The sequence below is a fragment of the Humulus lupulus genome, chromosome 6, assembly GCF_963169125.1.
Source record: "Humulus lupulus chromosome 6, drHumLupu1.1, whole genome shotgun sequence".
Classification (NCBI taxonomy): Eukaryota; Viridiplantae; Streptophyta; class Magnoliopsida; order Rosales; family Cannabaceae; genus Humulus; species Humulus lupulus.
In genome coordinates, this window is record NC_084798.1 from 223,327,528 (window position 1) to 223,341,071 (window position 13,544).

At 37.8% G+C, this 13,544-nt stretch overlaps 2 protein-coding genes across 2 annotated transcripts; both read left to right on the forward strand.

Moving 5' to 3' along the window:
- Window positions 1-36: 36 nt before the first annotated feature.
- On the forward strand, window positions 37-684 carry LOC133786224 (secreted RxLR effector protein 161-like). Its single transcript, XM_062225424.1, has one exon. It carries the CDS (start codon window positions 37-39, stop codon window positions 682-684), a length of 648 nt encoding a protein of 215 aa, XP_062081408.1.
- A 1,534-nt stretch (window positions 685-2,218) lies between these two features.
- LOC133786225 (uncharacterized) lies at window positions 2,219-3,187 on the forward strand. Its single transcript, XM_062225426.1, has one exon. The coding sequence runs from the start codon at window positions 2,219-2,221 to the stop codon at window positions 3,185-3,187; it is 969 nt and encodes a 322-aa protein (XP_062081410.1).
- The last annotated feature ends 10,357 nt before the right edge of the window (window positions 3,188-13,544 follow it).

Genomic DNA, 13,544 nt, shown 5'->3' on the forward strand with positions numbered 1-13,544 from the left:
TCTGGTGACCCAGTAGATCCAACCCTGTACCGTAGCATGATAGGAAGCCTGTTGTATCTCATAGCTAGTCGTCCTGACATTTCCTTTAGTGTTGGTCTATGTGCCCGTTATCAAGTCAATCCTAAACAGTCTCATCTTACTGCTGTCAAACGTATTTTTAAATATCTTGCAGGGACTATCGAATTTGGTTTATGGTATTCATGTGATACAAATATGTCCCTGGTGGGGTATAGTGATTCTGATTGGGCAGGGTCTCTAGATGATAGGAAAAGTACTTCTAGAGGTTGTTTCTATATTGGGAACAATTTGGTCTCTTGGTTTAGTAAGAAACAACATTCTATTTCACTCTCCACTGCTGAGGCAGAGTACATTGCGGCTGGCAGCAGTTGTACTCAGCTCATCTGGCTCAATAAGATGCTCACTGATTATGGCCATCCCCAAAAGTCATTGATCCTCTTTTGTGATAGCACAAGCGCCATTAACATTTCAAAAAACCCAGTTCAACATTCAAGGACCAAACACATTGACATACGATATCATTTCATTAGAAACATGATTGAGTCTAAATTGCTAACAATTTCTCATGTTTCCACTAATGCCCAGTTAGCAGATTTGTTTACAAAAGCTCTTGATGCTCAAACTTATGCACATCTCCGAACCAGCATTGGTCCCTGTACCATCTGAGAGGTTCGGTGTTTCGTCTGGTCACATTTTTTTTCATGCTTTCCCAAATTTGATTTTCCTAAGTTTGTGTGAATTACTTGTTTCTTGGTCACTGCTTCTTAATCACATTATTTTTTCCAAGATTTAGAATTGAGCCCTTATTTTCTCAAGCTCAAAAGGCTACCATTATTGGATGCAATGGGAAGAGCTTCCTTTGTACCATCATATGCCTCGAGGAGTTTGCTCCTCCTCTTGGTGTTTGATGAGCAAAATTAAAAGAAAGGAGACGGCTACATCTTTGATAATGAGTGAAAGCCAGTGCTGGGTATTTGGAAAACTCAGAGTGTTTGTTGTCAAAAGAGAATATATCAAATAAAAATACATAAAAAAAAGTTTTTTATGTTGAGTGAGTGGACCTCTTAATGATTTTGGTCCACATGAGGTCTTTTTGCACACACAAATTAAAATAATGGCTCAAATCTCTTGTTAAGAAAATTTTTGTGTGTGTTAATTAGGCAGTGTTTTTCAGAGTGTATATATCACAAACTTTTCCCTTTTTTTTTGGTAAGCATGATGTGTATATTTTGATCAGATATTTTAATCCATGTTGAGCTTATCAGAGTTGTTGTTCATAAATCTCTACTGCCATTCAAGTGTGCATATTTTTTACATTGGCTGTTTAGATTCTATTCTTGTTTCATTTAAAAAAAAAAAAACACACACACAAAATATGTCTTGTTTGGTCTTTCATATATTAGCGTGGGTTATTTTTCAATGGGCTTTGTCATTATTTTTACACGGTCAATATCTTGTAGGGGCATTCATAAGGTCATTGTATAAATATATCATCATTTGAGCTTGTGTGAGTTGTGTTTACAGTGGTCAAATTGCAGAAACCCTAACCGAGTGCGGCATTATGAAGCAAAGAGCCGATTGCCGTCGTTCCCGTCTCTGATCTTCTCCTGTCGTCGATGTGTCGGTCTCTCCTTCTCCGGAGGTGGCTATCTCATCTTCTGTGGATGCATCTGTGCCATCTGCAGTCGCCACATCACCCAGTTGAGTTGTATCCCCTGCTCTTGATCCTAGTGTGGCTATGGCTATTGTTTCGGTTCTGCCTACCGTCGCGGAGTCATCTCCCTCTTCTCCGTCGCCGTCCCTTCCAGAGGTGGTGACTGCATCTGTTCCTCTCATCAGTCCTTCGGTCAATGTCCTTCATGTTCGTCCGCCTTGTTCTGTTGGTAAGTCACCTAAACGTGCTACTCGTTCCTCTGTTGTGTCTGCGTCTTCCCCTGTTGCATCCTCTCCATTGCCGACCCCAAACACACCATCTATTCCTCCTCTTAAGTCGCCTGTTAAGCCGTCCTTAACCAAAACCCCCAAGACTCGGTCTGCCTCCAAACCCAACCCTAAACTCACACCCCCACCCAAACCCGCACCCCAACCCACAACCCGACCCGAACCCGAACCCAATCCCACACCAAAACCCCAACCCAAACCTTAACCCACACCCACCCCCAAACCCCATGTTCCTGTGCAGTCTAAAGGAAAAGCTAAAATGCATGAGTCCTCACCTCTCAACAAACCATCGGCTCCAAAACGTAAGCCCAAGGACACTCAGTTTGCACCCTCTCCTAAAAAGTCCAAGCTTACCTCTAGTTCTAAGGATTCTGTGTTGCTTGTTGATCCATCATCTATTCAATACTTTGTTGATGCTACCAAGGCCTCGCATTATCAGCGGTGGTTTGTTGTGCGAGACGTGTGGCCTGAGTATACTGTTGTTTTAGAGGATTTTCCTGAGTTAGTTGAACTTTTACAGTCTAGACAATGGGTTAATACCGTGTCTAAATTGGTGTCTCCTCATCCCAGTCTCATTAGGGAATTTTATGCTAATTTAGATAAGTCAGTTATCGATGGGAAAAATGAGGATTGTCTTACTGCATTTGTAAGGGGTAATTGTATCAAATTTGCACCGTCCACAATATCTCGTGCACTAAAGGTTCCAAAAGTTCTTAAACCTGAATATAATAAATCATACCGTCCAGATCAATCTACCATGGGTCATGTTTTAACTGGCCAGCCTGATTATGTGTGGGGGAATCATGAGATTCCTGTGACTAAATTGACTCCTTTCTATCGGGTTCTTCATCGTGTGGCTCTGTATAATTGGTTTCCCAATTCTCACCTTTCATCTATTACCCTTGAGATTGGGAAGTTTTTATATGCTGTGGGTACTGGCGTGTCTATTGATTTGGCTACTCTCATTTATGATCGCATTGTTGATGTCGCCTCCTCTACCAGTACTCGTAACAAGTTTCCCTTTCCGAGCCTGATTCAGCAGCTTATTCAGCCTGCTAAACCACCGCTGACCACTCATGACTTCCAGGTTCCCAATCCTATTTTGTGTAAAGGATTTCTGGCTACTCTCAACAAGAAGGTCTCCTCCACTACTCCTTCTTCTTCGCAGTCATCTACGCTCAAACCTCCTATGTTTAAAGGTCTGTCGGATTCTAGTTGGCAAGTCTAGTTATATACTGAGTTCAAGGCATTCACTAAGTTTGTCGGATTCTACGCTCAAGCGACAACGTTATTTTTAGTCTTTAACTTATGTTTTTATATATTTTCCGCACTTAGCTTTGTATAAAAAATCATTAAAGTTTAAAGTTATGTTTTATTTTCAAACAACGGGATCCCATACCGTTCATTTATGTATTTTAACATTTACCTTAGAGTTTTTAATAAAGTTATGAATGTTTCTTATGTATGTTTTCTCGAAAATAGTGTCTATGTATAATAGTTTTACTGGTCCAAAAGTCTTAGAATTAGTTGGGTCGTTACAATAATGGATATTGTATTTGTGAGGCTTCAATCCTACCAACATCAACAGACATGCCTGATGAAACAGAATAAAGTAACACTGCCTTATCAGTATTTACTATAGTCAAATGACCATATAGGTGTCAAATTCGTACAAAGGAAATTCAACCAAATTTTTTTCTCTCTAATTAACAAGTTAAAAGGGAATCCTATTCTAGCTGTCCCATGAAAAGTCCATTGACTCCCAGCTAGAGTCAAAGCAGTCAAAATGTTATCCCATGCACTCTTCTCACACAAATTATCTTTCAAGGAATTGGTAATCATTATTTTCTTGTGTGGGCAACCTAAAGAAATCATTAATTGTCTTTCTATCAAAACAAACAGTTTAAACGGCGGTTGCACTCCCCTTAGTGCGGTCACACTACCTTGCGGATTCGGTCTGGGCCTCTGTGAGTACGGTCGCGGAAAGTTCATCGCGATCGCGGTACTGGCCCGAAAGACCATTTTGAGCCTTTTTCTAAAAAAAAAAAAGTTCTTTTTAATTTTTTTTTCTTTTTTTCTAATTTTTCTCGATTTTCACGACTTAGAGACTACAAAAACAATTCTGAAACTAAACTAAAAACGTCTTCTATGCTTCACACAAAAAAAACAAATATTTTTTTCTTTTGCAGAAAACACACTCTTGTTTGGCGACGCAATGTCAGCTAGGCGTGTCAAAACTCTCAAAATTGACCTTGAACATCTTCAAATTTAGACCCAAAAATATAATTTTTAAGTGTCTACAATTGAAACTCAAATTTCACATTTTCACTATGTAAAAGTACTAAGTGTTTTATATCTAGCTTGTATAATAAACACTTATCATTTACATTTAATCATTAATAACAGTAGGATTACTCAGTACTTAAGTACTGAAACCGCTGAAACCCCAGAGTGACACTTAACTCGTACTCGAGTATGGTAAGCTCTGTGCTCCTTATTTTAAATTGTTTAATTGCTTTTATTTTAGTTGACGAAAATTTGTGTTAACAAAATATAAATTAATATTAAAATAAAAAAATATTTTAATAACTAAAAATAAAAAATAATTTTTTTATTAAATAAACAAAGTTTTAAAAAAACTTAAACAAATATATCCACATCTTTATAACTCAAAATTGATTTATTAAAACTTAATTTACTTAAACATTTAAGCTCAAAATTTCATCTTTTTACTCTTAACTTAACAATATTAATTTTAAATAATTAAACTATAACATTTTAAAATAATATAACTATAAAAATTCACAAAAATCTATAAAATTAAAATAAACCTAATAAATTCAAAATTACTTAAAAACTTAATAAATCAATTAAAAACTCAAGAATTAAGCAACAATTAGCACATAAAAAGTGGTAAAATAACTCTATTTTGTAGAGTTATCAGTTATTAATATGATAATTATTATAACCTAAGGTTTAGATAAAGCCAATAAGAATATGACACTTGTTATGAGCATGGTTATTCCTAAGGTTTGGATAGAGCCAATAGGATTATGATACTTGTCATATGCATAATTATTAAGGAATTATTATTTTAATGATAAAATAAGGGAAATATAAGACTTAGTCTTCACCAGAATCTGTTAGGAGCATGACATTTGTCACAATTTTTTTTATTTGTGGATTATGTTGTTATTTAAATAATTAAATAGATTTTTCGTAACTTTAGGGTACTGTAACTTCCGACCTATTTTTGACCCAGTTATGTTATGAATTTCGAAAAATAGTATTTCTAGAAAGTCGTAGATAATTGAATTAACTTTCTAACTGTATAAAGATGGTCTAAATCGGAGTCCTACAGCTCTAGTTATGTTGATTTTACTACATGTGAGTTTAGAGTTACGAGTTTTAGGAAGTTAGAAGTTAGGATTCTATTTGTTTTTATTATTTTTGTTTTTAATTTTAAAAACCAAGATTTGACTCCTTAAGCCTCTCTCTGAACAATTTGACCAAGTCCTAAGCCTTTGACTGAAGAATATTCAAATATTTTCAATTAAAATCATTATTTTTATTCAAAGCCAAAAATAAGATTTTTATTCCTAGAACTCTATAAATAGGACTTAGCACCCAACCCTTTCACTTACTCTTCAGTTGTGATAAGACTCCAAGGTATTAGTGAGACATAAGAGTGATACACTTGGGTTGGGAAAGAAAAAGTTTTACTATTCTTAAGCTTTACCAAACACTTGGGAAGTAAGGATTAGAGTATTTTAGTATTGGAGTTAGACCAATCTATAAGGTCAACAATGGTACCCTTATTCTTAAGTTCAATCCTGTTTGATTCCTTAGTTTCTTTAGTTTTCATTCAGGTTCTAACTTTTGTTATGGTTTTGTGGTTAGATTTTTAAGTTCTTTGAACTTAAGGTGTCTTTTTGGTAATATTTCTCTTTGTAATGCCCCAAATTTCCTAATAAGGTTTAGGACCTTAATTAGGAGGCCGGGAGGGCCATAATTGATTTATTATGGTATTTAATGATTATATGCATGTTTTCGTGAATTATATTATTATATGATGGTGAATGCATGCATATGGGAGTATTTATTATTATAAGGGTATTTTGGTAATTTGGCCACTGTGGGCGTAATTGTATATTTTGGGTGCATGGTTGTGATTAATTAATATAGCCACATTATAAGGTGGATTGGTTCGAGCTATTTGAAATGAGACGACCATGAGATGTAAATGTTCGGTCTAGTCATAACGGGTTTAAGTTCGGGGCTCGGGGTGAGTCTCGGGGTCATTTTGATGACTAGAGCATTACCGGGAATTAAAGGGTAATGGGATATGATTTATTGGTATTTGTGAATATTGAGATTAGCGGGAATTGGGAAGCGTTAATTACGATTAACGGAATAAGTGGAAAGTACCAATTTTACCCTTAAAATGGTTTGAGAAGCTTTTGATGACTTAAGGGTATTTTGGTCATTTAGGTTTGGATTTGTATGACTTAGGTTGGCTGCTGGCTGTAGAAGCTTGTGGATTAAATAGAGCCAAAACAGAGAGACTTTCTCCTTCCCGTACACCACCCTTCTCCATATTTCTTCTTTGGTGTTCTTGAGCTCAAAGTGGGGTATTAAGCTAGGAAATTCAAAGGCTGGGTTTGTGGACTTGGTTCAGCTAGTGAGGAAGGTTCAAAGCTGGTTTTAAGGTGAGTTCTAGTCATTGAATTCAGGTTGTGCTCTGTTTTCCTCTTTAGTTTTTCAGTTTTTGATTCTTGTTGGAAGATTGGATTTGAAGAGGTTTCAATTGATGCTTAGGTTGGGTTTTGATGAGGGGGAGTTATGGGTGATGCCTAGGGGTTTAATTGAGTGTTTGGAGGAGGTTTGGAGCTGATTAGAGGGTTTGGTTCCAAGGGAAAACGCAGGGGAACAATCTTGGGTGCGTGCTGACTTTTTGCCTGGTCTGGGCTAGGTGTCGCGGCGCAGCTGTGGTGCGCCGCGGCCCTTGGCGTCTGGCAGGGAGGTCTGCCTCTGTTTGAGGGGAGCGCCGCGGCGCAGCTGGGGAGGGCCGCGACCCTTAGGGTAATTTTGGCCAGAATGGTGTTTTAAGCTTGGGGATTCAAGCCTTAGGCCTCGGGGTTGTACCTAGTACCCGGTTAAGTGGGGATTGATGTCCCAGAGGCTAGATATTGGTTTGGGAACTTATGTTGACCATTTTTGTTGATGGTATCTTATATTTGGTTATGACTAGGTGACCGCTAAAGGACTAAAAGTTGATCGTTCTCAAGGGTTGTTCTTTAAATCATTCTAGCTTGAATCTGAGGTAAGAAAACTGCACCCTGTGTATATGTATGACATGCATGGTTATTCTTGATGCATGTCGGTTGATTATTATGTATGACATGCATGGTTATTCTTGATGCATGTCGGTTGATTATTATGTGTGACATGCATGGTTATTATTGATGCATGTCGGTTGATTATTAAATATAACATGCATGACTATTCTTGATGCATGTTGGTTGATTATTAAACGTGACATGCATGGCTAATATTGGTGCATGTTGGATTGTTGGATATATTGCATATGATGTATGAGAAACATGTGATTAGGACATGCTTTGTATACTGAGTATGATATCGTTCATAGCTCGAGCCCCTATGGTTGTGCATGGTCCTAATTGTACTAGTATCTGTTAAGTAAGCATGCTGAACACCTTGTTTATGAGTATTGAACATGTGATATATGATTGGTGGCATGACTTACTTGTGTATGGCACTGACTAGTCAGGGACCGACCCTAAAGTCGAGAATCATGCATTGAATGGCTCTACGGCATTAATGCTGGATAGACCCTAAGGTCGATGAACATGCATTGAATGGCTCTATGGAATTAATGCTGGACCGAACCTAAAGTCGATGAACTTATAAGCGCTTGCCTGGTCTAAGACCAGATGATCATGGCCCTGGTGACCCTACCGTCACATGGCTAGGGGACGCTGTCCACAGTTACGACTCTAGAGTTGGGAGGAAGGTTATGTTGGTGACCATTCACCATACACCTATCCTGCTCAAATTTATGAAAGGTTCTCATATCAGTTAAGCCCTGGTGACCCTATCGTCACATGGCATGAATGAGCTGTACCTACTTTTGTGACTCTTGCTATAGTCACCTATCTATTTTGGACTGATAGTCCTGGATGATTATAATGGTCATTATTGATATTATATCATGCCTTATTGTGTTTTCTTGCTGGGCTTCGGCTCACGGGTGCTTTGTGGTGCAGGTAAAGGCAAGAGGAAGCTGGACCATCCTTGAGTTGGAGAGCTTAGGTGATGACGTGTACATATGTAGCTGCTCGACTACCACGGTCAAGGTTTAAAGAGGAACTAGGGTTGAACCCTGTTTTGCTGCTTAGAACGGCCTGTTGTAAATATTTTCTGTAATAGACTCTGAAATTATATTTTCGGGATCCCAATGTATATATTAAACGTTCTAGTGAAACGTTACCTCTTAACCAAAATTTTAATCCCTAAACCGCTAATCATACTTAGATACACATTTTCGCCCAAATGACTCGATTAGCGAGTTTAGCACTGTTTACAAGGCACACCGTAACGGTCCCTGGAGTTGGGGCGTTACACTCTTGGTGGCTTAGTTCTAGTCTTTTCATCTCTTTCTTTTAAGAAATACTCACTATTCTATTGCTAGTTTTAGGAGTATTCCAAGCCCCGCATTTGTTCTCGCATCCCGGTTTTGGTAAGGAAAATAGGGTAGATCTTGTATGTTTAAATGGTATGTTATGCTTTTATGTTATGTTATGTATAATATGTTATGATAAGTTTATGTTTTAATATGTTATGTTATGATTTATCCTACCTCAAATATTAGACAGGGGACGTAGATGTGTTATCATATACTACATGTGATTTACCTTACCTCAAATATTAGACAGGGGACGTAGATGAGTTATCATACACTACATGTGATCTAACCTACCTCATACACTACATGTGATTTACCCTACCTCAAATATTAGACAGGGGACGTAGATGAGTTATTATACACTACATGTGATCTAACCTACCTCAAATATTAGACAGGGGACGTAGATGATTTATCACATGTCATAATGGCCATTGTTGGTATAATCTTATATGGAATATGTTATAATATGTTTATAACATTCTAAGCCTTTGACTGAAGAATATTCAAATATTTTCAATTAAAATCATTATTTTTATTCAAAACCAAAAAGAAGATTTTTATTCCTAGAACTCTATAAATAGGACTTAGCATCCAACCCTTTCACTTACTCTTCAGTTGTGATCAGACTCCAAGGTATTAGTGGGACATAAGAGTGATACTGATTAGTGGTGAAAAATACACATTTATTGATTTTAATGGTCAAAATAAATTAAGTTTTAATTAATATTTTCGTAGAATTAATATGATTTATTTTACAAATGAAAATATGTGATTATGATTTAATTTATTTTATTTTGTAGAAATTAAAGTTGTATTTTGGCACTTTGAAATGAAGAGAAAAGAAAAAAATTTAAACTGAAAAAGAAAGATGAATAAAATGACATTTTTAAGAATTGTTGCTCAGGCCCGAAGGCCCAAACTGTAACGCCCTGGCTACCCCGGAAATTTGACTCGCTACCTGAGTCATTTGGTCAAAAACGTGCTCTAAGTGTAATTAACAGGTTAAGGCATAAAACCAATAAAAAGGAAATGGAGATTTTATTACAAACTGCTCTGCAGAGCTAAACAAAACATTTACAAGTGGTTCTCAGTACAAAATGGTCATTACTGTTTCAAATTTACAATCCCGCCGACCTAAGCGGTAAAAATAGGATAAACCCCCTAGTTCCTCTGAGAACTCCTTGGCCGTGGTGGTCAAGCGGCCGCATATGTACACAACACCACATCAGCTCTCCACTCAAGGCTAGGTGAGCTTTTCTTTCCCTTTACCTGCACCACATAGCACCCATGAGCCATAGCCCAGCAAGAAAACATAATACTTTTCATAAACATTATCAAATGATTATCATTATAATCACACTGAATCATAAAGCTTTCAAACAAGCAAATGAACAACACATGATTTTAGCGGGAGAGTGGCTGTTAGGTAAGCCACTAGCCTCCAAGCTCTGTTTTCTAGCGGGAGAGTGGCTGCTAGGTAAGCCACTAGCCTCCAAGCTCTGTTTTCTAGCGGGAGAGTGGCTGTTAGGTAAACCACTAGCCTCCAAGCTCTTTTTCATTCATCGACCCTCAAGGTCGGTCAGGCATTAATGCTCCTTGAGTCATTCAATGCTAGTATTCGATTAGATCTAATCTCTGTTGGCTTGCGTGATTCACGCTAAGGCCATTCTGACAAATAAATCAGCGCTACCTGACCTGTGTCCAGTATCACTGCCGAACCTGACAAATAAGTCACAGCTTCACATCTGATACTAACACTTTTGTCGATTCTGTATTCAATCCATGTCCATATTTATACAATCAACATGCCTCACAAATATCCATGCATGTCACACTTTGGGTGCAGTTTCTTACCTTTGTTTCGAGCTAGAATGAACAAAAGAACGACCTTTGAGAACGGTTTAGCTTTTAGTCCTTTAGCGGTTACCTAATCACAACACATATGGGTTACCATCAATAATCATGATAATCAAGGGTTCTCAAACCATTATCTAGCCTCCAAGAGATCAATCCAAACTAATCCAAGTAGTAAGGACACTCCCAAGGCCTAAAACTAGGTTCCCGGGGTCAAAACGAGCAAACGGGGCGAAAACAGGGCAAGGGCTGCGGCCCTAGCACCTTGGGCCGCGGCCCCCAGGGTTCTCTGAGGCTAGGGCTGCGGCCTGGGCCGCGACGCCCAGCAAGGACAATTTCCTGACACCTGCTTCTTCGAACTAGGGCCGTGGCGCTCAAGAACAGGGCCGCGGCCCCCAACCCTGGGCCATTCCCAACCGCGTTTCTAACACTTCAAAGCCTCTAAAAACATACCTAAACATTCCCCAATCATCAAAACAAAGTTCCCAAGCTTCCCCATGCATCAAAACCCTCAAAACCCAAGGCTCGAACAAACCGAAAACTCAACAATTCACAAAATCAATTCAAAGTTTAGAAACTCGGAAAAACTCAAAACTTAAACTTCGATTACCTTCTATTGGGTTGTTTTCCATCAAATCCTTCGGTTAAGAAGCTTCTAATCTTTCCTAGGATCGCTATGCCTCGATCCTCACTCGATTCCGACTCCTAGAACTCAAGATTTCGTCAAATTTGCTCCGGGTGGCGAAAATGAACTAACGAAGGGGAATGAGAGGTTTTCTATCGTATGTTCTATCTGATAAGCTACTTCAACCTTAAGTAACCTCAAATAAAACCTAATGCTCGGGGTCCCGAAAACACCCCCGGGGACATTATAGTCAAAACCTCCAGAATTCCACCCTGATCTCAAATATTCCAAATTTATCACCAAATGAACATTTCTATTACCCCAAAATTGACCCCGTTATGGTAAAACCACTAATCCACTAAAAATAACCGTCTCATGTCGCTTAGCTTGAATATATCTCCATAATAATAGAATCTCATTCACAAATCATATCATGCACCCAAATACACAAATTACCCTCAACGGGCCAAATTATCATCACACCCCTGTAACTGTAAATATGGACTCGTATGCATGCATTTCATATCATATCATAATATAATCAATATATACATGCATTTAATCAATTAATAACATAATTAAGCAAGTATGGCCCTCCCGACCTACTATTTATGCCGTTAGACACATCGGAGAATTCGGGGCATTACACAAACCAAAGGCCTAGCCTCATCTTTTCTCCTTGCCTAGCCGCCAGGTGTCACTGCCACAGCTCGCCATGCGTCCCAGCACCACTTCTGCCATGCACCTCTTAACGTACCAGCAGGCTCCAACGTCCCTCCTTCGGCCTAGCAGCTTCACTCCACGTGTCCCAGCAACAAGCAGCCAAGTGATGGGCCCAAAACGGGTATGTTTAAAAATTTATAAATCTCAAGCGCACGAATCGTTCATATAGAATAGTGATCGTGTAAGTAAGGATGTCGAACCCAAAGGAGTTGTCTAAAATTGAAAAGAGAAAACTATTTTAAATCAAAAGTAATAAATTCTAACCTAGCTCCAAAGATTGATGAGTTTTAATATTATGAACAAAAAATAAAAGATTGAAAAAAATAAAGCTATTTAAGAGAATAAAAATAAAGCAATAATGAGTTGAAAATAAGTGTTAAAAGAAAAGATTATTAAGATACTAGAATCCACAAAATGTAAGTTTAATAATATTTATTAGTATATTGATTCCCAAGTTTGAGTGATAGTTAAAATAATTTAAACTATCATTTTCTAAATAGATTTATAATTTTAAGCACAAATTACTTCTAAAAAGATAGATTTTTTCTTCACTTTTCAAAATTATAATTTCAAAGCATTTAGTGTAAATCAATCTAATAAAATAAAAAATAAATCAACGAACATTATTTATAAGGCAAAACATAATATTTTTGTTCTAAGCATGGATGTGTACAATTTAATGACACATCTTACATAAAGAATATTATGTTTATGCACTAATGAAGAACAAAGTGTAAATATGTTCTAACAATCTAAAATACAAGATATTTAAGATGAAAGAAATATATGAAGAAGAAAAATCCATAAACTTGTTGCATTACAAGGGAAATCAACATACAACATAAATATTACCTAGTTACAAGTTTCTTCATCATGATCTTAATAATCTTATGAAAAAGATTAGAAGCACATAACTAGAGTAGAAATTACAAAATAAATGACATACATACTTGCAAAATGCTCTTGAAAAACCCAAAATGGAAGAGAGGATGGTAGAGAGAAAATGGGAGAAAGGAAGATGGTAACCAAAAATTAAGCACCCCCAAATGGTCTTGAAATACCATATTTATAGCCAAAATGAGATTATTAAAATAATCAATTTAAAATTAATTAAATTGATTAGATTAATTAAATAAAATAAATATGGTATGTAGGGGGTAATTGTAGGAGTGATGATGATTTTGGGTAAAAATTATGGGTAAAAAGTTGACATTTTGAACATAGGGGACAAATGGTACACTTAGGCAATTTTAGGCTCAAAATGGGAAAATGCAGCTATTTGGCTGCTGGTGGCAGGCGGCTGGCATGCGTTGGGCTTGTGGGCTGGGCCGAGTGGAGGAAATGGCAGCAGCTGGTGGCTGGTGGATGTCTCCGTGGGCCTGGCGCTGCTGGAAGAGAGATGGGCTTTGGATGTTAGGCTGGCCCGTTTTGCTGAGCCTGCTGAACGTGAGCTAGGCAATATTGAAGGACGTTTGGCCAAGGGGCTGGTTATATGATGGAAGTGATGCTGAATGATGGAGGAGTTTGGGACAGGTGGCGGCTGGAGAATTGAGCATGGCTGTGAGGGAGAGGCAGCGGCAAGTGATGGCAAGAGGAGCTTCATTGGGCTGGGGCTGCTTATGGGCCTTTGAACAAATGCCAAAATTTCTTTACTTTTTCTACAAAAATGCCACT